The sequence below is a fragment of the Tamandua tetradactyla genome, chromosome 6 (genome assembly GCF_023851605.1).
Source record: "Tamandua tetradactyla isolate mTamTet1 chromosome 6, mTamTet1.pri, whole genome shotgun sequence".
NCBI lineage: Eukaryota > Metazoa > Chordata > Mammalia > Pilosa > Myrmecophagidae > Tamandua > Tamandua tetradactyla.
In genome coordinates this window covers 83,247,459-83,266,657 of record NC_135332.1, presented here as the reverse complement: position 1 = coordinate 83,266,657, position 19,199 = coordinate 83,247,459, and the positions used below count along the sequence as shown (strand labels likewise).

At 59.7% G+C, this 19,199-nt stretch overlaps 3 protein-coding genes across 5 annotated transcripts; 1 reads left to right on the top strand and 2 right to left on the bottom strand.

Moving 5' to 3' along the window:
• The first annotated feature begins 566 nt into the window (after positions 1 to 566).
• TIGD5 (tigger transposable element derived 5) lies at positions 567 to 4,705 on the top strand. Its single transcript, XM_077166598.1, has one exon. It carries the CDS (start codon positions 616 to 618, stop codon positions 2,425 to 2,427), a length of 1,812 nt encoding a protein of 603 aa, XP_077022713.1. The 5' UTR covers positions 567 to 615; the 3' UTR covers positions 2,428 to 4,705.
• A 401-nt stretch (positions 4,706 to 5,106) lies between these two features.
• PYCR3 (pyrroline-5-carboxylate reductase 3) lies at positions 5,107 to 9,747 on the bottom strand. The gene is made up of 6 exons (XM_077166599.1): positions 9,616 to 9,747; positions 7,835 to 7,899; positions 7,231 to 7,410; positions 6,694 to 6,906; positions 6,342 to 6,434; positions 5,107 to 6,202 (listed from the first exon to the last, which is right to left on the bottom strand). Exons 1-6 carry the CDS (start codon positions 9,704 to 9,706, stop codon positions 6,023 to 6,025), a joined length of 822 nt encoding a protein of 273 aa, XP_077022714.1. The 5' UTR covers positions 9,707 to 9,747; the 3' UTR covers positions 5,107 to 6,022.
• A 624-nt stretch (positions 9,748 to 10,371) lies between these two features.
• GFUS (GDP-L-fucose synthase) lies at positions 10,372 to 16,597 on the bottom strand. Of its 3 annotated transcripts, XM_077166595.1 has the most exons (12): positions 16,504 to 16,597; positions 15,699 to 15,854; positions 15,267 to 15,381; positions 14,128 to 14,256; positions 13,907 to 13,980; positions 13,544 to 13,677; positions 13,392 to 13,456; positions 13,070 to 13,136; positions 12,817 to 12,896; positions 12,487 to 12,586; positions 11,885 to 12,282; positions 10,372 to 11,402 (listed from the first exon to the last, which is right to left on the bottom strand). In XM_077166595.1, exons 2-11 carry the CDS (start codon positions 15,842 to 15,844, stop codon positions 12,227 to 12,229), a joined length of 966 nt encoding a protein of 321 aa, XP_077022710.1. In that variant the 5' UTR covers positions 15,845 to 15,854; positions 16,504 to 16,597; the 3' UTR covers positions 10,372 to 11,402; positions 11,885 to 12,226. The 3 variants fall into 3 exon arrangements, with proteins under 3 accessions (XP_077022710.1, XP_077022712.1, XP_077022711.1); XM_077166597.1 differs by lacking the exon at positions 11,885 to 12,282; XM_077166596.1 differs by lacking the exons at positions 10,372 to 11,402; positions 16,504 to 16,597 and adding an exon at positions 16,010 to 16,497 and having other exon boundaries at positions 11,960 to 12,282.
• Positions 16,598 to 19,199: the final 2,602 nt, after the last annotated feature.

Genomic DNA, 19,199 nt, shown 5'->3' with positions numbered 1-19,199 from the left:
GGGAAATGAAGGCTCGGAGTCTACCAAAGGCCGCCCGCTGGGGGCGCGGAAGAAGGCAACTCACGCGCGACCCAGCCGCGCGCGCGCGCGCTCCTCGTCGTGCGCTGCTCCCCGCGGCTGCCAGGGTGTGGTCCGGTTGGGGGAATTCGCGGGGCGCGCCCTCGCCCGACCAGATCGCAGCCAAGGGCCGCAGGCCGGAGCGCCGCCCGCTCGGCGCCCCTCCACTTTCCGCCCAGTGGAATCGTCGCACGTCCCGCGGTTCAGCAGGGCGCGCGGGCGGGGCTGACGCGCTGGCGCGAGGCCGGAGCCAGGAACGGCGCCAGTGCGCAGGCGCTGTGGCGCGGGGGCGGTGCCGGGCGCTCCGAGCCGGGGAGACAAAAGGGTAAGCGGCAGCGGCCCCGCCCCCGGTGCCCCGCCCCGAGCGGCCGGCGCGGTCGGGCGTATGGACCCCGCGCCCGCGTCCCGGCCCGCGCCGCCATGCATCCCGCGGGCGCCGCGCCGGGCCAGGCCCCACGCCCCGCGCCGCGCCGCGCCCGTCGCCCCCCGTCCGCGCGCCCTCCGGAACTGCCTGCGCCCGCCGCCGCTCCTGGCGCGCGTCCTTGCGTGGCGGTGAAGATGGCTTTCCGCAAGGCCTACTCCATCAAGGACAAGCTGCAAGCCATCGAGCGCGTGAAGGGCGGCGAGCGGCAGGCCAGCGTGTGCCGCGACTTCGGCGTGCCCGGAGGCACGCTGCGCGGCTGGCTCAAGGACGAGCCCAAGTTGCGCTGGTTCCTGGACCAGCTGGGCGGCGAGGTGGGTACGCAGCGCAAGAAGATGCGGCTGGCCAACGAGGAAGAGATCGACCGCGCCGTCTACACCTGGTTCCTGGCGTTGCGCCAGCACGGCGTGCCTCTCTCGGGGCCGCTCATCCAGGCGCAGGCCGAAGCGTTCGCGCGCCAGATCTACGGGCCCGAGTGCACCTTCAAGGCCAGTCACGGCTGGTTCTGGCGCTGGCAGAAGCGTCATGGCATCTCCAGCCAGCGCATATACGGCGAGGTCGAGTCCCCGGCACCCGCCCCCGCGCCGACTCCGGCGCCGGGGCCGCTGGTCAAGGATGAGCCCGCGCTGCTGCCTGGTGCGCGGCCCTTCGCCGACCGGAGGCCCGCAGCGCTGCCGCCGACCGAAGGTGGCTACGGCGATGAGCAGATTTACAACGCCAACGTCACCGGCCTCTACTGGAAGCTGCTGCCCGAGCAGGCCGCGCCCCTGGGCGCTGGGGACCCTGGGGGCGGGGGCTGCGGCAGGCGCTGGCGGGGCGACCGGGTGACCGTGCTGCTGGCCGCCAACCTGACGGGCAGCCACAAGCTGAAGCCTCTAGTCATCGGGCAGCTGCCTGACCCACCCAGCCTGCGCCACCACAACCAGGACAAGTTCCCCGCCTCCTACCGCTACAGCCCCGACGCCTGGCTCAGCCGCCCACTGCTGCGCGGCTGGTTCTTCGAGGAGTTCGTCCCCGGCGTCAAGCGCTACCTGCGCCGTAGCTGCCTGCAGCAGAGGGCCGTGCTGCTGGTGGCGCACCCGGCTTGCCCGAGCCTGGCGCCCAGGACGCGGGCCCTGGAGGAGAGCGAGGAGGCGCCCAGGCCGGGCCGGCCCGAGCCACCGGGGCCCCCGGAGGAGCTGCAGACCCCGGACGGTGCCGTGCGAGTACTGTTCCTGTCTAAAGGTAGCAGCCGCGCGCGCATCCCAGCGCCACTGGAGCAAGGTGTGGTGGCGGCCTTCAAACAGCTGTACAAACGGGAGCTGCTGCGCTTGGCTGGGTCCTGCACCGGCGGCTCCCCGCTGGACTTCATGCGCGGCTTCATGCTCAAGGACATGCTACACCTTGCCGGCCTCTCCTGGGACCTGGTGCAGGCGGGCAGCATCGAGCGCTGCTGGCTGCTGGGCCTGCGTGCTGCCTTCGAGCCGCGACCTGATGGGGACTGTGTCCGGCTGCCGGCTGGCCACGCTGAGGACAGGGCTGAGCACAGCAGGGTGGCCGGGGATCTCACACACTTGGCCGCCCTGGCCTACAAGCGCCTGGCGCCGGAGGAGGTGGCAGGGTGGCTGCACCTGGATGAGGACTTGGGGTTCCCGGACAGCTGCAGGGAGGAGGCTGGCCCAGGCCGACCCTCTGGGCCAGCCCCTGCAGCCCCTCCACCCCTAGCCAGCCTACCCCCTGGTGCAGGAGGCGAGGCGGAGATGGTTGTGTCGGCTGGGCTGGGAGGGACCTCTATGCCCACAGCTGGGGAGGCTGTGCGGGGCCTGGAGACAGCCCTGCGGTGGCTGGAGAGCCAGGACCCAGAGGAGGTGGGGCCACTGAGGCTAGTGCAGCTCCGCTCGCTGATCAGCACAGCCCGGCGGCTGGGGGGCATTGGGTCCCCTCCTGCCATCCCAGATGACAGGGTGTGACCAGGCTGCCTGCACCTGTACCTTGGCCCCAGGCAGCTTTTTTCCTGCTGCACTTGGAGGGAGGGGACACACAGAGTCTCCCCATCTCTCCTTCTTTCCCCACTGTGGGCTGGCACTGCCAGGGGTGCACAAGTTCAGGGACCCTAGCCCTGCTGGGCTTGGAGGGGCTCTGTCAGTGAGGTCATCCTGACCCACTGGCCCACTAGGCTACAGGGGAGCTGCAAGAGAGGCCTGGGATCCTACCCCCTATCCCCCAACCCCTGCCCTGGCCCCTGAGGGGCTGGCACCCCATCTTGTGACCTGTCTGCACCTCTTCCGGTGCCCTACTGCCCACCTGCTCGGGTGGCCCTGGTGCTTGGTGGCTCATGCCATTATCCTGATGGAGAAGCACATGTTGTTTTAATACATTAAGCCTGTTTTTAAAGATATTCCCCAGAGGGCCTAGGGTGGCTGGGGGCTGGTTCCGGTTCCCAGCAGGAGCACACGCAGCAGGTCAGAGCCTTCAGTCCTACAGGGCTTATTCCTCCCTAAGGAAATTTAATTCCAAACAGCTTTCTCATTCCAGCGAGGGTCGGGTCTTGGGACCAGTTCCCCTGAGTTTTCCCTGTCTGGCCACAGCTTGCCTTTCCAGCCCCAGGCCTGGGAACAGTCCCTGGCACCGGCAGCCATCCTGGGCTTCTGCAGTGCCTTAGCACCTGCCTCCCTCCATGGCCCCGCCCAGTGCTTGCTCCACCCAAACCTGCCCCCTCCAGGTGCTCCCCCTGACCCTATCTGTTGGCCCCTACCTGCCCCTTCCTGGCACTCTACCCACCTCTACCTGCTACCCCGTACCTGGTACCTCTAGGTGCCCTCTCTGTCCCCACCTGCCTCCCCATGTCCTCCCAGCACCTCTCCAACCTGCCCCCTTCAGGTGCTCTTCCTGACCCTATCTGCTCCTTTTCCCACCCCGGTGCTTGTTCCCTCCAGGTGCTCTCCCTGCCCCTACCTGCCTTTCTCGTATCCTTCCAGCACCCTCTCCCTCTGTCCCTTTTAAGTGCTCTGCTCCCACCTGCCCCCCTCTCAGTGCCACCCCCCAGTGTCTTCTCAGCACTCTCCATTTACCCCCTAGTGTTGCAAGCTGGTGCAGAGGGACCTGCAAATAGATGCTATTTTTGTGAGAGGGAGGCTGGACGTTGGCAGTGATGGAGCTGGGTGAGCGTCCCCCCAAAGCAATATTCCATACAAGTTCAGGGGCCAGGCAGAGGGCTTGCCCCAGCGAAGATGCAGGTTGCTTGTGGAGGAAGGTGTAGCTTGGGGTGGAATGTGACCCACATTTTATTTGGCCTCCAAAATGTTTTTCAGATCCCTGAGTTAGCTGCCAACAAAAGAGAAAGTGGGGAAGTTCCTGAGTTTGGCTGCTGGCCCCTCTAGGCCAGGCCTGGTGCCTGGGCAGCCCCATTGGCCGTGCCCTCACTGGGTACACCCCTGAGCGTCTGTTTGCAGCCCCAGTTTGGAGTAAGGAGGGTGAGATTTGGGTGGGGAGTGTCAGGCCACTGGGGTTCCTAGTAGGGAGGGCCACCAGACACCTTGCCAGAGATCTTGGCCACCTAGGGGGTCCCTCAGGAAGACAGTGTGCAGCAACCACCTCAGGCAGTCACGTCACAGCCTTCTCATCAGGCTCACACAGGAAGGAGGTATGCTAAGGGCAGGGGCTGAGCACTGGAATGCACTGGTTTCTGGATAAAATCCCATGAGCTGTGTGTTTCTAGCTACTGCAGGCTGGGAGGCAAGGGGACCAGCCTGTGGCTCCCATGGCTGTAAGTGGCCCCAACAGCAGTTGTTACCCAGTAAAACACAGGGGGGTTCCCATGCCAGGATGTCCAAGGTAGAGCTTGAACCCAACAGCACATTCTGGAGCAGGGACTGCAGCTGAGGGCCATTCCCTCCACATGGTAGAGAGCACCTGGCCCGGGCCCTGGAGCAGGCTCAGGTGTTGGCCCTGGGAGCTGAATTTCCCTATTCCTCCATCTGCCACTACAGCACCCCTAGCTTAAAGTTTTATCTTTGGGACTCTCGATCCAGTGCTTGGATCTAGAATGTCCAGAATGTCTTAAAAAGCTAGGGGACATAAAAATGAGAATAAAGAAACCATAACCACGTCCACCTGATTCTACCCTGAAAAACAGTGATTTTAAGACTTCAACGTAAGGTGGAAAGAAGAGATCTGGCCAACCATAAGGTCATCAGCCTGCTCCCCTGCCCCCAGGGCCCCCCTTGAATAAAGAACTTGTACTTGTCACCAGAGCTTCCCTAGCTCCCCATGTGGACCAGGCACTGGGGGTGTGCCCCTTCTCTTCTGCCAAGCTGAACCTGCTCTGGTGCCCAGGGGCTGTTAGGAGAGGCCCACCAGCAGTGCCCCAGGAAGACAGGTGCTGGTGCCCCTCCAACAACAGCTCCTTGCAGAAACAGGTCCCTATGCAACCCACCAGGGAGGGCTGCATACATGGATCCCAGCTAATGGGGTTTCTGTTGGGGTGCAGGGGTTGTGTGTAATCCTGTGCCTGTGCAGAGCTCTCAGAGGTGGTCAGCAGCCAGGGTGAAGACCCTGGCCCTCTAAGCCCCTCCCCACACACCTGCCAACTCCATGGTCTAAGCCTAGTGTCCTGGGCCTCAGCTGAAATGTGGTTCTAAAACTAAAAATAAGCACTTCAATTTGATTTTATTAGACTCCAATGAACTCATCTCATTTAGCCTTGTAAGTTAGATGTCTTCATGCCCACCCAGCATGTGGCTGAGCTGGGCTCAACCCAGGCAACGGTGAGCAATAGCAGCTGGCCTGTGGAGGCTGGGTGGGGGGCAGGGAGGACACAAGGGGTTGCGGCCGGAGAGGGAGTTTGGAATGTGGACCCTGCGCCCACTTCCACGTCCACAGCACTACTACATGGGTGTGCCTGGCCCTGATGTACAGACAGAGGCTTTGTGTGCCAAAAGTCACAGCTAGTGAGAACAGGAACTGGTGTCAAAAATTGGACACAAAACCACACTGCAGGAACTCCATTCTCTGCTCAGAGCTGAGTGAGAGGGTGGGAAGGTCCAGCACCCTGAGGTCTACAGTGGGGGGCACAGGGGAGGGGGAAGGGCAAGTGACTAGGAGGTCAGGGTCTGGTGCAGGAGAAAGTGGCCAGGTATATCCCCAGGCCCCAGCTGGTGATGCCTGAGCTGGGGCCCCAACCTGCTGAACAGCCCGGCCGCAAAGCGAGGATGTGGGGATGCCCTAGACACCTGGCTAGGGGAGAACCACCTGCTAGAGGTGGTACCCAGGGCCTGGGGAGAGAGGGCCAGGGCCCTGGCTTTGCTGTGGGATGGGGTCCCTCCTGGAGGGAGATCGAAGGGAAGGTAGGGGTCCATGCTGCCGTGTGCATGCCTTAATGCCCTCCCTACAGCTGTGTGGGCCCCTCCCACCCACCATCACCCCTGAAAGGGGATCTGCTTTTCCGTATCTTGCCTCACAGGGGTTGGGGTGCCCCCATCCCCATCGGTGAGCCCTGCCGCCCTGCCTGCGCATCCTGGTGCAGAGGGGCCAGGGCAGGGTGGTGGCAGCACCTGGTGGATGGTCCTACTTGCTCAGCTCCTTGGCCCGGCTTGTGGCAGCCTCCACGGCACTCATGGCAGCTGCCCGCAGCCCACCCTGCTCCAGGGCATGTAGCCCGTAGATGGTTGTGCCACCTGGCGTGCACACGTCCGTCCGCAGCTGGGCAGGGTGCTGTCCCCTCTTTAGCAGCAGTTTGGCCGTACCCTAGAAAAAGGGGCATCGGGCTGGTCACTCAGGGGAGGACCTGCTTGTCATGTCTCCTCTTCTTGTCTTGGCTCCTCAGACCTGCCTCTCCCTCCCACAGGAGGGCCCCACCAATGGGCACAGGCCTGCCCTTGCTCACCAGCAGAGTCTGTGCGGCAATGCGGTGCGCCAGGTCGCTTGGCATGCCCATCTTGATGGCGCCTTCTGCCAGGGCCTCAGAGAATGTACACACCTGCAGGGGTGGGAGGTCAGAATCTTAGGAACGAGGGGGGCTGGGGCCAGAGGCCCCAGAAAACCCATTTGCTCCAGAAGTTATGACACCTCTGGGCTCCTGCACCAGCAAGGAGAGAAGAGCCAGAAGTAGCCCTGGGTGAGCACATTCAGGATTCAGGTCCTGAGGGCTGGAGTCTGAGGGCAGAGACCACGATGGGGGCTGGAAGGACCCACGTGGCAGGGCCGGCCCCATAGGGATGGGTGAAGGCAACACTCACGTAGGCCACACCACTGCCACTGAGCCCGGTGTGGATGTCCACGTGGGCCTCAGGCACCTCCTCGCACCAGCCGCAGGCCGCCAGCAGGGTCTGTACAAGCTTGGCCTCACTGCTCCCGGCATGGTGGCCTCGTGCCACCACCATCGCACCCTCCTGGACCACGCAGGGCAGGTTGGGCGCAACCCGCAGCACTCGCGTGGCTGGAGGCAGCAGCTGGCAAGGGAGAGTTGGAGTCAGGGGGCTGGACCCTCCTGGCAGACCCAGGCCCCACCATGGCTTCAGGCCCTCCTTTCCTGATCTCCAGATGGGGTTCCAAGAGTGAAGCCCAGCCCTGGCCCCTGGGGTCACCTCTGCAGCTGCCCCAGCAGGCTGGCCTGGAGTCTCCACCACCTGACCCACTCGTCAAGGCTTGCTGAAGGGCTGAACATGGGCTGGAGCCGGTCTATGATGGCAAAGGATGGAAAACTGGAAGTGGCTAGCAGAGCCTACTCTGGGGTCAAGATCCTTCAACCAGCTTGCCCCTCACAGACCACACACCTCCTCCAGTGTGTTCAGAGAGATCCCAGCAGCCACAGACACCAACACATGCTCAGCTGTGACCACAGGGGCCACCTCCAGCAGTACGGCCGGCAGGATGTGGGGCTTGGTGGCGAAGAAGACGAGCAGACACCCCTGCAGCACCTCCTTGTTGGAATGGGTGGTCTGGCAGCCCAGGGCCTGCACAGGGAACCGGAGACCAAGGGGGCTGCATAAGCTGGAGTGTGTCTAGCAGGCAGGGCATTCCCAGCCCATCCCCCGGGCAAATGCTGTATCACCTATTCTCCATGTCCAAGACATTCACCCAGATCACCTGCCTTGCTCAGTCCTCAACCTTGCTCCTCACATGCCCCCATGCCAGCACCTCCCAAACTTTATTCTTCCCCAGCAAGTGCCCATGGCTGTCCCTGTCCTTTTAACACAAAGCCCTTTACTCGGTCCCAATCCGCCAATAACTGGACTCCTCCAATTTCCACGTGCCCAACCCATCTAGCTGCAAAACTTGACTAAATAAGCAGGGTCTCCAGCGACAGGAGACAGGAAGAACCAGCCTGATCCTCAGGGGCAGCTGCAGCCCTACACAGAGCCAGGACCCGCAGCTCACCTGGAAATGGCAGAGGTTCATGTCACTGGGGGCACTAGCCAGCACATTCTGAGCCTCCACTTTTCCTGGTGAGAAAGTCAAAGGGTTGGTGAGAGGGGAAAGGAGGGCGTGGGGGTGGAAGGAGAGGGAAGAGCCTGTCCATCCTGCCACTTGCCGAAGGGTCTCAGCTCAGGCAAGCCTGGTCCCAGCCCTAGCCTCTGGCTGGCAGGGGCTCTACAAGAACCCAGCATGCTCGGTGGAGTGCCCTGTCCACGGGGACCAGGCAATCAGGTCCCTTCCACTCTGCATGCCTGCTGCCGCTGCTGTATGAAGGCAGCTGCTTGGACCCAGGGACAGGGCGCAAAGGTGAGCAAGGCCAGACCAAGGGTCTCTGACCTCAGGGAAGGTGCTCTGGAGCGCTGGGCTCTCTGTGGGATGGTGGGGGATGGGCAGTAGCCCCAAGTTGGGGGCATGGCATGGGAGTTCCAAGGCAGGCCCAGGGGGCCAAGTGCCCTCTGGAAAAGGGGCTAAACTGTGCTGGGGTGTCACAGCAGAGGCTAAATCATCAGCTTTTGAGGGACGGAAAGACAGAGCCAGCACACGCAGGCAGTGACAGCCTCTGTGGTGGCTTATGCAGTGCCCAGGTCAGCCCCCCGCACCCTGCAGTCACGGAGTCCCTACAGTCCCGGGAGGCGTCCGAGGCTCCCCAGATTGCACAAAGGTCCTGGGCCAGGCAGGAAACGTGCTGGACTGATTTTGACCCATCTGGACCTTGAAACGTGGCTGAAGCATGTTCCAGTCAGCCAAAATGCACTCAACCCTGTCCACCCAGATTTGTGAGCTCTGTGGAGTAGCCAAAGGCTAGGGCTGACACTTCCTGCGGTAGGCTGGGTTCTCCACCAGGGCGCTTCTGTACCCGGGGCAGGGCGGGGCAGGTGGCAGTACCTGGAATAATTTTCCGTGTCACAACCGAAACGTGCTCCTGGCGTCTACAGGGAGAGGCCAAGGATGCCACTCCAAATCCTCTAGCACCCACAGTAGAGAACTGTCCAATCCTGAGTGCCCACAGCACCCAGGTGGACAGCTAGCACAGGAGCAGAAAAAAATTCCCGGGCCAGGAGGTCTGCAATAGATCTCAGGCTCTGGGCACAGTGCAAGAGAGAGGTCATTCCAGCCGGGTATGGAGCTTTAGGTGAAACTAACTTCTACCAATATGTTTTATTTAACCCAGTATGTCCAAAATATACTTTCAACATGTGATCAATGTAAAAACTAAGACTTTATTTTTCTTTGGTACTAAACTTCCAAATCCAGACTGTATTGTACACAAGCACAGCACATCTCAACCTGACCGTTTCCAGTGTTCTATAGCCATGTGTGGCTTGCGGCCAAGTCCGGACAACCAGCACTCGGCCCGTTCCCGCACGTCCCTTCCTGCCGTGGCCTCAGAGACCCGAGCAGTGTCCCAAGGGGCAGAAGATGGCCTCTGGGGAGGGTCCTCAATCCGCCCTAGAGTCAGGCACGCTGTCCCACGTCTGGAGGAATGTCGTCCCCTCCCGCCCCGCGACCCTCACTCTCGGCCCAGGAGCTCCGCCAGGTTCTTTCCCAGCACGGAGTCCGCCTCGGGATGGAGCCAGCAAGAGCGCAGGCGCACAGCTGAGGCGTTTGCTCCCCCTCCCGGGAAAGGCGCTCCGAGGCGCAGGTACCTCCGCCCCTCCTCCGAAGGCCGCTCCCAGCCAGGCCTGTGTTGGAACACAAGCCCCGGCTTCAAGGGCCCCCGCGACCCCGCTTCGGCGGCCCACCTGCTCGAATAAGGCCTTGAGCGATGGCCTCCGCCATACGGCCGGCGCCCACGAAGCCCACGCGCAGCGGAGACGCCTCTGCCGCCGCCATTTCGCCGCCGGGCTGAGCCCGCCCCGCGCCCGGCTCGGCCAACCACCGGCAGGGCCGGCCCCGCGCTCGGTGTCCTGCCCAACCACCGTCAGAACCCGACCGGCGCTGCGCCCCGCCCAACCACTGTCAGAACCCGACCGGCGCCCCGCCCAACCACCAGCAGGCCGCCCCGCCCCCTCCCCCGGGGGCGGGCCTGGACCGCAAGCCCCGCCTCTCCACCTCGGTCAGGTTTGCCCTGGACTGACCCGCAGGGTAGTGGGTCGCGCCCTCGCCGCCACTGGCTGAGATTAGTCAGGGATCTTTGGGCTCTCGGCGCGACGGGGCGGGCCGGGACACCGCAGAGGCTCGGGCCGGCTGACAGCGCGGACACAGGGGAAGAGGACGGAGGGAACATGTGCGCCCTGTACCGGGGCGGCGGAGCCAGGGCAGGATTCTGGGGGTGCGCGTGTGGGTCAGATCTTGATAGAGGAGGGGTCGCAAAGGGTAGAGGGCTGGCCCACTAGACCATGCTGTCTGTGCACGCGCGCGCACACACACACACACACACACACACACGCACACTCCGTCGGCTCCCTGCTGGGTCCGCACGCGCGCGCGCGCGCGCGCACACACACACACACTCCGTCGGCTCCCTGGAGGGCGTGCCTGCAGGGTCCCGCCGCCTGTCCAGGGCTGGGGTGAGCGCCCTGCCAGCTTCTTGCCGATTTCTCTGGACGGGAGCAGCGCTTACAGTGTGCCCGTGGTTCCGCCTGGGTGGTCGGTTGGGATTCTCTTTATGTCGGTAGACCCACGACAGCAGCCGTTGACCGCTGGGCGTGAGGGGGGCTTGGACAGGGCCGTGGCCCAGCTCCTCTCCAAGCTGAAGCAGGTCCAATGGTGACATGGTAAAATTAGCATCACTGGTGAAATGAGTGGGCAGGCTCTGCCATTTTTCTGTATTAAATTAGTTTATCCAGCCAGGCCTGGGTTCTGGTTTCAGTGAGTCTCCCAGGGAGCTGAGGGGAGAGGTCGGCTTGGGGGTGGTGGGACCCAGCCCTTCCCTTGGGGAAGTCCGTAATGTCACAGGACTCCCAATGTGAAGATGAATGGGGTCCCCAGGGAGGAGTGCTTGGCCAGGACCATGGCAAACAGAGGGGCAAAGAGTGTGGTGTAATTTTTAACTGGTATGGGAAAAATAAAGCATGAGGACTGCATTGTTTTCACTGCTCACCTAGTCTAAAATTGCACTTTAATAAATGTTTCCTAAACTCTTAACATTTTTGTGAGCTCTTCAAATGTAATGCCCGTCACTCCCCCAGTACTTGAGCACCCATGCACTGTACCCCAGAATGGGGCTTCTGGTTGGGGAGACAACCCTCTACAGCAAACACACGCAGGACAACCCCAGAGAGCTGTTAATGTTCTGAAGCAAATTACATGGGCAGGGGCTGGAAAGGGACTGGGTGGCTGCCTCAGCCACTGTGGCAAGGACATGTGGGATGGGGGGTGGTTGAGAGCAGCCCAGAGCTGGACCGAGGATCAAGTGCTGGCTGTGGCTCACTGCTGTGTTCCTTAAACTCTCTGCCTTCACCTCGCTCTGAAGTAGGGACATGAGGCTCCTCTCTCATACGGTGGTAGGACAACTAAGTCATTCAACAGGAAACATGCAGTACCCGGGAAGCACCGACTCAAGAAACAGAGCAAACAACCAGCCATCCTGGGGAGGAAACCACTAATGTGCCCGAGACAGAAGGCCAGGGGGGGCTGAAAATTGAATTGGAAGGGTGCAGAGGTGATAAGGGGGATAGTGCTGAACCCCCTGGGACCCATCTGACCACAGTCGATATGAAAGCCAGAGAAGCCATCCATGGTTGTTGGGGGAGGCCCCAGGGACTATGCAGGGGAAAGGAGGGGCAGCAGGCTGACGTGTAGGGGCAGAGGTAGTCTGCGGTCTGAGGAAGGCAGCCTGGACCCGGTGGCAGCGGGAAGTGGTCCCTGGCCCCAGAGGCAGGGAAGGTGCCAGGATCTCAGTACTGAGGGAGGCAGTGGGCAGAGAGATGGGCTGCTGGGTGAAGGAGGGCGGGATCTCTAGGGTGGGTAGTCCTGGCCCTATGCCCCAGTTTGCCCCGACTAGCTGTGAGACTGGTCAGCCAACCTCTGGTCTGTGCTGTCTTCCCAGTGCACAATGCTACCTGATACCTGTCCACGGGAGGGCAGGAGGGATCCCTCCACCCAAGCTGCCACTTGAGGGCTCAGGAGCCAAGGGGCCAGGCCTGCAACAATGCACTTTATTGGCTCCCAGACAGTAGGGAGCAAGATTAGCAAAATAAGATGAAGACAGACGCAGGTTCCCGGGACGGATGCCCTGACCAAGCCTTGGTTTCCCTGAGGACAGACATGGATGGGGGGCCCCACTGGGCAGCTGCCAGAGGGGGCTGGAATGTGGCTCAGGTGGCTTTGTGGGCCCTGGGCTCCTGACAGGGGCTGAGGGTTCCTGGTGCGGGCCTCGGGGAGAAGCCAGTGCCTGCTCTGGCCCCAGCTTCACTTCCGGGCCTGGTCATAGTTGTGGGTGAACCAGGTACAGGTCTCCTTCACAGCTGTAGAGGTAGGAGGGGGAAGGGCGGGGCCACATGACCCACAAAACATCAGAGCCATCAGCCTTCCATGTCTCGGGAATTTGGTGAGCAAATGCCCCCATGGACCAACATCTGCCAGGTGTCCTCACCCCGCCTCTCAGCGAGGGAAGCTGGGGCCTAGGGAAGGGCCAGGAGACCCTGAGTGGTAGGGGGAGGGGACCTCACCTTGCTTGAAGGGCGTGAACTGGAAGTCAGGCAGGTAGGCCCGCAGCTTGCTGTTACTGGCAGTCTTCTTAAACTGCCCGTCAGACTTGGTTGTGTCATACTGGACACTGTGGTCAAGGCCACAATGGAAAGGGGGCCCTCCCCTTCCCAGGCTGCCTAGAACCCATCACTTGCTGCCCCTTCTGCCTTTTACCAGCAGAAGACTCCGGGTAGAGAATAGGTCTGTGCCATTTGGGAGAGAGGCTGAGACGTCTTCCTGGGGTGAGGCTCAGGCTCTGCAGTTTCCACCTCCGGCAGTCCCGGAGTCCCAACCCCACAGCCAAAGGATACAGTGACCTCTCCTCTGAAGTCCATGGCCTCTACCACAGCCTCTGCCGCCTCCCTAATGGATACCTCGTCCTCCTCGCCCACTGCGGGGAGGGGGACCCCAGCCAGGTGAGACCTCCCCCACCTTGGCAGAGCTGGCCACCTGACCCCTCAACCCCCACCACTCTATACAGTTGCCCCTTGGGGCCTGGCACCCTGCACTGGGCTCCCAGAGCAGATGTGGGTGTGGGAAGGGAGGGTGGGAAGGGGCACGTACCTGAGAGAATGATGGGGTCCACCTCCCTGTACTCCCGGAGGACCCAAATGAAGAGGCGGGCCAGATCCTGGAGGATGGGAAGGGCAGCTCAGAAGTCACATCTAACAGACACCCCTGCCCAAGTGTCCACACCACCACCCTGCGTGAGCCCTGGGGACAGGGGGCTCCCTCCCTCTACAGAGTCACCCAGCTCAGCTCAGAGCCACACCCAGCTACCCCCATGGGACCAGGAGACCCACAACCCTCAGCCCCAGCACGGACAAGCCCAGGGGCCAGCAGGGGCCACATTGTCGGGGAGAGCTTGGCAGCCCCCGACACAAACCAGTGAGTAGATGAACTGCCTCCGTGGCTTCCCCGTACCCCACACTGTCAAGGCTGAGCCGCTGCCTGTGGGTGCGGGGGAGGGGCGCGTCAGAGGGGCCACTGGGACCTGTACCCTGCCACCCGCCCCAGCCAAGCAACTTGGGCACTCACTCTTGGCCAGGTGCACCTTGTGGATGAGGCCGGGCAGCACATGGCCGTCCTCGATGTTGAAGTTGTCGTGGGGCCCGAAGACGTTGGTGGGAATGACAGCAGTGAAGGTGCAGCCATGCTGCTGGAAGTAGGCCCTGCGGAGCATGGCCATCTCCACCCTGCCCTGGGCCCCACCTACCCCACCCACCCCTGCCCTGCTACAGGCAGAGGAGAGGCCAGCAAGGTGAGGGAATGAGACCCGGGGAGACCCTGAGCTGGGGCAGGGGGGAGGCCGGGACACCAGCCTTCCTCATCCAGTCCATGAGCACTTGGCCCTCCACCCCAATTCCAGGCTAGGCTCAGAGGGGCAGGCATGAGAAGGACCTGTTCTGCACGTCGATCATCCTCTTGGCGTATGAGTAGCCAAAATTGCTGCTGTGGGGGGGGCCATTGTGGATCTGGGGGGCAGGAGAGGATGCACTGAGGTTCCATGGGTCAGACCCCCTCCAGCCTTGCACTACTGCCTGGCCCTGCCCACACAATCAGACAACTCCCCCTAGCCTGGCACCACCTCCAGGCCACCAAGTCAGGCCCCAGCCCCTCACCATTGTCTCATCGATTGGGTAGGTTGTCTTGTCAGGGAAGATGCAGGTTGACAGGCAGGAGACCACCTTGCGGGTGCCCACCTCAAAGGCCGAGTGCAGGACATTGTCATTGATGTGTATGTTTTCCCTCTGCAAGGGTGGGGTGGGTTCAGGCTCCCCCAGGCAGGACCCCAGCCCTCACCTGTCCTCCAGAGACAAGGTGGGGACACACTCTGCCTTTCTGAGGGTAGTGCGCGAGTCTGCTTATCCTAACTCTTCCACACCACCCCCAGGGTTTTAGGGGGCCCTCCCCTGCCTTCGGGGAAAAGAGAACCTCATTCCTCTCGGCTCAGGCTTGGGGCTTACCCACAAGGGCCCTGAAGGGCAGAGCAGGTAGTGGAGGAGGGAAAGAGCTCAGGGGACCCATTCTGGCCCTAAGGTAAGGGTGGGCTTCTACTACATGGGAGGGGGGCTTTTACCCTACCCTACTCTCAGAGAAGTTTCCACCCTGTAATGGGGAGAGCTTGGTCAGCCCTACCCCATTCCCCAGGCTGTACTTCTACCTGCATAGATTGGTCACGAGATGGCCAGGGTAATTGGACTGGCCCCTGGGAGGCAGGAGTGGTGGGGGGCAGGGAGCTTGCCGGAAGGACTGAGACTGAGAAAAGGGGCGCCCAGATATGGCAGGCTCCTTAGAAGTTCTATTCTGTGCCCCTGCTAGTCTCAGCATCTGATCAGGTCCAAGCCACACCAAGATCAGCTCCAGGGCACATGCCACAGCCACCCAGGGCCCCACTCACTGTGCTCCCCAGGGTGCCAGTGGACCTGGCTCATGAAGGTCCTGGGAGTTTGAGGGTCTGGAGGTCCCAAGGGCACAGGAGGCAGGGAACAGCCCCAAGACACAGCCAACACTGCCTTCTCAGTCCCCTACCTGGTCAGTCAGCACCAAGTCTGTTCCCTACAGGCCCAAAGCTCCCAGGGTCCACCTGCATGGGTCACTGGGGGACCTCAGGGGCTATCCCCACCAGGGCTGTGCCAAGCTCTATGTCCATGACCTTCTAGGGACAGGATGTGAACCTGTGAGACTGAGAAGCTGGCCAGGAAGTTCCCTAACTGGAAGCTCGGGGCTCCCAGTGCCTGTTGGAGCCCTCCTCACTCACCCAGAAGTCCAAATTGTACTTGATGTTCCGGAACAGGCCTCCCACCATTGCAGCAAGATGGATGACATGCGTGGGCCGGACCTTCTCAAACAGGGCCCTTGTCTGTGCCGCATCCCTGGAGGGAGCCCGGCTGTCAGGGGCCCCTGGGCTGATAGGAACTAGTAGGGCATTGGGGGTGGGAGCTGGACCAGGCCTGATGGCAGGAGGGACTGCCAAAAGGGAAAGTGGCCACGTCAGTGCCCAGCTGGTGTGCGGGCATGGGCTTCAGGGAGGAGATGGGAGGATATCCGCCTACAGCATGACCGGACTAGCCCAGCCCAGACACCTGCCAGCAAAGGTGACACCTGGGATCCTGCCAGGGATCCCACCCAACTCAGAACTCTTCCGTCTGGAGGGAACATGGGGGAAGGCTTCAGGGATTGGCTCACTCACGTGAGGTCTGCATCTTTGGAGGAGACGAACACCCAGTCCTCTCCAGGCAGGCCTGCCCCATCGGCTACTACTTTCTGAATGGCTCTACCCACCAGCCCAGAGCCTCCAGTCACAAGGATCCGCGTGGAGCCCCCGGGGTCTCCCATTCCGCAGCACCTGGAAGCCCAGACCGAGTGAACTCTCTGGGGCAACTAGCCGGGGTGAGGGTCTCAGGGAAGGAAAAGGGTCTGAGCTCTGGACTAGACAGTCTCAGCTGAAACAATCACACATCCCCTCACCTTTCCCCAGAGAGCCCTTCCTCTAAAGCTCACCAAGGGCCTTGAGACTACCGGAATCCTGAAAGGTTGCTCCCAGGCTCTGCCCTGCAGACCAGACCCACGACTCCCGCTGGCCCGGAAAAGGTTATGTTCTGCTCCCCTCCGGTGGCCAAGAGGGGAAGCAGAAAAACTTGGGGCTGGGGTTGCCGGCCAGAAAATTAGGGCTGCTCCCAGCCAAAGCCCATAAGCCGCAAGGGAAGGGGCGGCGCCGGAGTCTGCAGCCCCGGGTAACGAGCGTGGCTCCTCCCGGACAAGTCACGCTTCGGGCTCAGCACTGGAGAGGCCTCGGGCGCCGCCAGCTCTCGGGGACCCTGTCTCGGGCGCCGGGCAACTGCACCCGAAGGACGGCTGAGCCCAGGCCGCCCTGCCCCACGGCCAGGCAGGCCGGCCGGAGGGAGTCCCACGGCGGACAGTGGCGTTCCCAAGCCCAGAAGCTCCGGCTCTCCTCGCGGCTCTGTAGCCACCATCGAGCACCCGTGACGTCTCACCTGTGTACCACCGCACCTGCCAGGCGCCCGGCTGGCTGCTTCCGGCCGCGCGCCGGGGCCAGGTGGAGGGGGCGGAACCGGGGTTGCGCCTCCCGCGGCATTCTGGGAAGTGGAGTCCCGATCGCGCAGCACCCTGGGGATGTAGTCCTCGCCCTCCCCCCTCCCCGCCCCCGGCAGATCCCAACTTATGCGTCCCGGGGCCTCTACTTAAGTTTGTTCTAAGCCCAGCCTCTTGGTCGGCTCGCGTGACGGGGCACGGCCGCCCGTGAGAGGGGAGACGCACAAAAGCTCGCGGGGTCTCGCACATACTGTTGTTAAAGCAGGTCACGGGCCGGAGGAAAGACAAAGTGAGGCAGCTTAAAAACGTTAAGAGTTTATCTGGGCAGCAAAGGATTTCCGGATGAAACACAACCCAACAACAAAGGGTGAAACGCAAAGCGAGAGGGGAGGAGGGGAAATCCTATAAAGCAAGGCCGGAAGCCACGAGGAGAGAATTCTGATTGGACAGCCTGGCTGCGCCTTGTGGGGCGGCTTCCGGTAGAAAGACTGACCCTTGGGAAGGGTCTACTTCTGATTGGCTGGGTAACCAACGGAGCTGGGAAGCCCCGCCTACAGGCTATATTTCTGAGCGGCTCGTGAACGGCTCTACGGTTTAAGGTGGTTAGGGTAAGAGTATCTTTAGTCTTAGGAAATGGGCATGCGCTAGTAAGTGTTCAAGGAGCGTGATGTGTATAGCCTACGCTCAAGTGTACGGAAAATGGTTTGATAGACTAACCAACAGATAGATGGATAGACTGATACAGCTATTGTGATAAAGCTGATGGTTCTGGGTATCTGAAGGTTGGTGGTATGCTGGAGTTCTCTGTAGGGAGTTTGTTTAATTTTTGTAGCTGTAAATTTGAACATGTTTTTAAAAATACATAATTACAAGCAGTAAGGAAATAAATGCTGAGCGAATTATAGTTCTTTATTAAAGCCTGAAGTAAACGGATTTGTTTTTTTTTTCATTGTGGGTGATCCTTTTTCTAGATGTTTGCATAATCTTTTATCCTTCAAATTCAGTGTTCTAGTTTGCTAGCTGCCAGAATGCAACACACCAGAGACGGATTGGCTTTTAATAAACGGGGATTTATTTTGTTAGTTCTTCAGAGGAAAGGCAGCTAGCTTCCAACTGAGGTTCTTTCTTACGTGGGAAGGCACAGGATGGTCTCTGCTGGCCTTCTCTCCAGGCCTCTGGGTTCCAACAGCTTTCCCCAGGGTGATTCCTTTCTGCATCTCCAAAGGCCTAGGCTGAGCTGCCAGTGCTGAGATGAGGTATGACCAGCTGCTTGGGCTGTGCTACTTTGCACTCTCTCATTTAAGCACTAACTGATTAAGTCAAACCTTATTCATTGCAGCAGGCACAACTCCTAGCACCTGCAGATGTAATCAGTAACAGATGAGGTTCACTTACCATTGGCTCATATCCACAGCAACAGAACTAAGCACGTTCACCTGGCCAAGTTGACGACTGAATCTAACTACCACATTCAGTAATCTCACCATACTTGGTTTTCTCCATTATTGATAGCTGGATAAGATTTCTTTTAAATACTCAATATAATCCTTTAGCTAGGAAGTGCTTAGTATAGCCTTCAGTAGCTAAAATAACTGGTTAGTATAATTATTTCATTCCAGCAACCTTGAGTTATCTTAACCATAAAAAGCCGTTGTTGAAATAGTTTGCTGTTGGTCTAATCTCAACAAAAAAGAAAACTTCCTTTTGGTTCCAAGAAACCCTCCTTTGCTTTGCTTGCAGGAATGAAGCATCATATGCACCTTCCTCCTGGGATCAAAAGCCCAAATAGTCAGCAATGAGATAGCAGAACATGCTGACCAAACAGTTTTTCCTCTTCTATTTGTTTTCCTTCTTCTGCTTTCTTCTGGATCCTGGCCATATCTTTGTCTGGGGTTATACAAGCTCAAACCACCTTTCTCACTCCAAACTGGTTTTGGAATGATTTTTTTCCCTCAAGTTTCTTGATGATGCAGCTTCAATAAACTCACCTTCTCACTAGAGCAAAGAGACTTGTTTCTCTGTTTGATGTGAAGTCAGTTGGGCCTGACTATTTAGGACCGTGTTTTCTGACAGTAACATTATTTTGCTAGTTATGAGGCCTTTCTGTATTTATATCAGATCTTCCTTTAGTTCCAGAAAGTTGTCCTATGTATTATCTTTAAATCTTGTTGGGGCTACTGGTATGTAGAGATAAAAATGAAGCCCTGAAGCCCATCAGGTCAGGATTAAGGTAATTCAGAACACAGGGGTAAGGAAGACATTGTCTATACTAGAACCTCACCTACTCTTTGAGACTGAAGGAAGAAAGGTTTGTTTTGTCTGAACCTAAACTTTGTAGCACATAATCTAACTCAACCTGTCTGGATAGCTCATTTGAACAAATTGAGACACAGGGAGACTATTATGATTGTGGAATTTGTAACCCATACCAAACTCTGAAATCTGTTCTACAACTAATTGCTTTGAAATTTATTGCTTTTTCATATATATGTCATGCTTCTTCGTATATATGTTATTTTTCACACACACACACACATAAGTTGATTGTGATGATAAAAAAATATTTAAACCCTCTGTGTTAGTTAGATTCAGTTGTCAACTTGGCCAGGTGAGCATACCTAGTCTTGTTGCTGCGAAC

Coding starts and splice junctions, on each gene's coding strand:
- TIGD5 (XM_077166598.1), top strand. CDS start 616: ATGGCTTTCCGCAAGGCCTACTCCATCAAGGACAAGCTGCAAGCCATC.
- PYCR3 (XM_077166599.1), bottom strand. CDS start 9,706: ATGGCGGCGGCAGAGGCGTCTCCGCTGCGCGTGGGCTTCGTGGGCGCC. Junction 7,411..7,834: donor TGAACCTCTGCCATTTCCAG/GTGAGCTGCGGG, acceptor TTCCCTGTGCAG/GCCCTGGGCTGCCAGACCAC. Junction 6,203..6,341: donor TTGCCGCACAGACTCTGCTG/GTGAGCAAGGGC, acceptor CCCTTTTTCTAG/GGTACGGCCAAACTGCTGCT.
- GFUS (XM_077166595.1), bottom strand. CDS start 15,844: ATGGGAGACCCCGGGGGCTCCACGCGGATCCTTGTGACTGGAGGCTCT. Junction 14,257..15,266: donor AGTACAATTTGGACTTCTGG/GTGAGTGAGGAG, acceptor CCACCCTTGCAG/AGGGAAAACATACACATCAA. Junction 13,678..13,906: donor ATGATCGACGTGCAGAACAG/GTCCTTCTCATG, acceptor CATGCTCCGCAG/GGCCTACTTCCAGCAGCATG.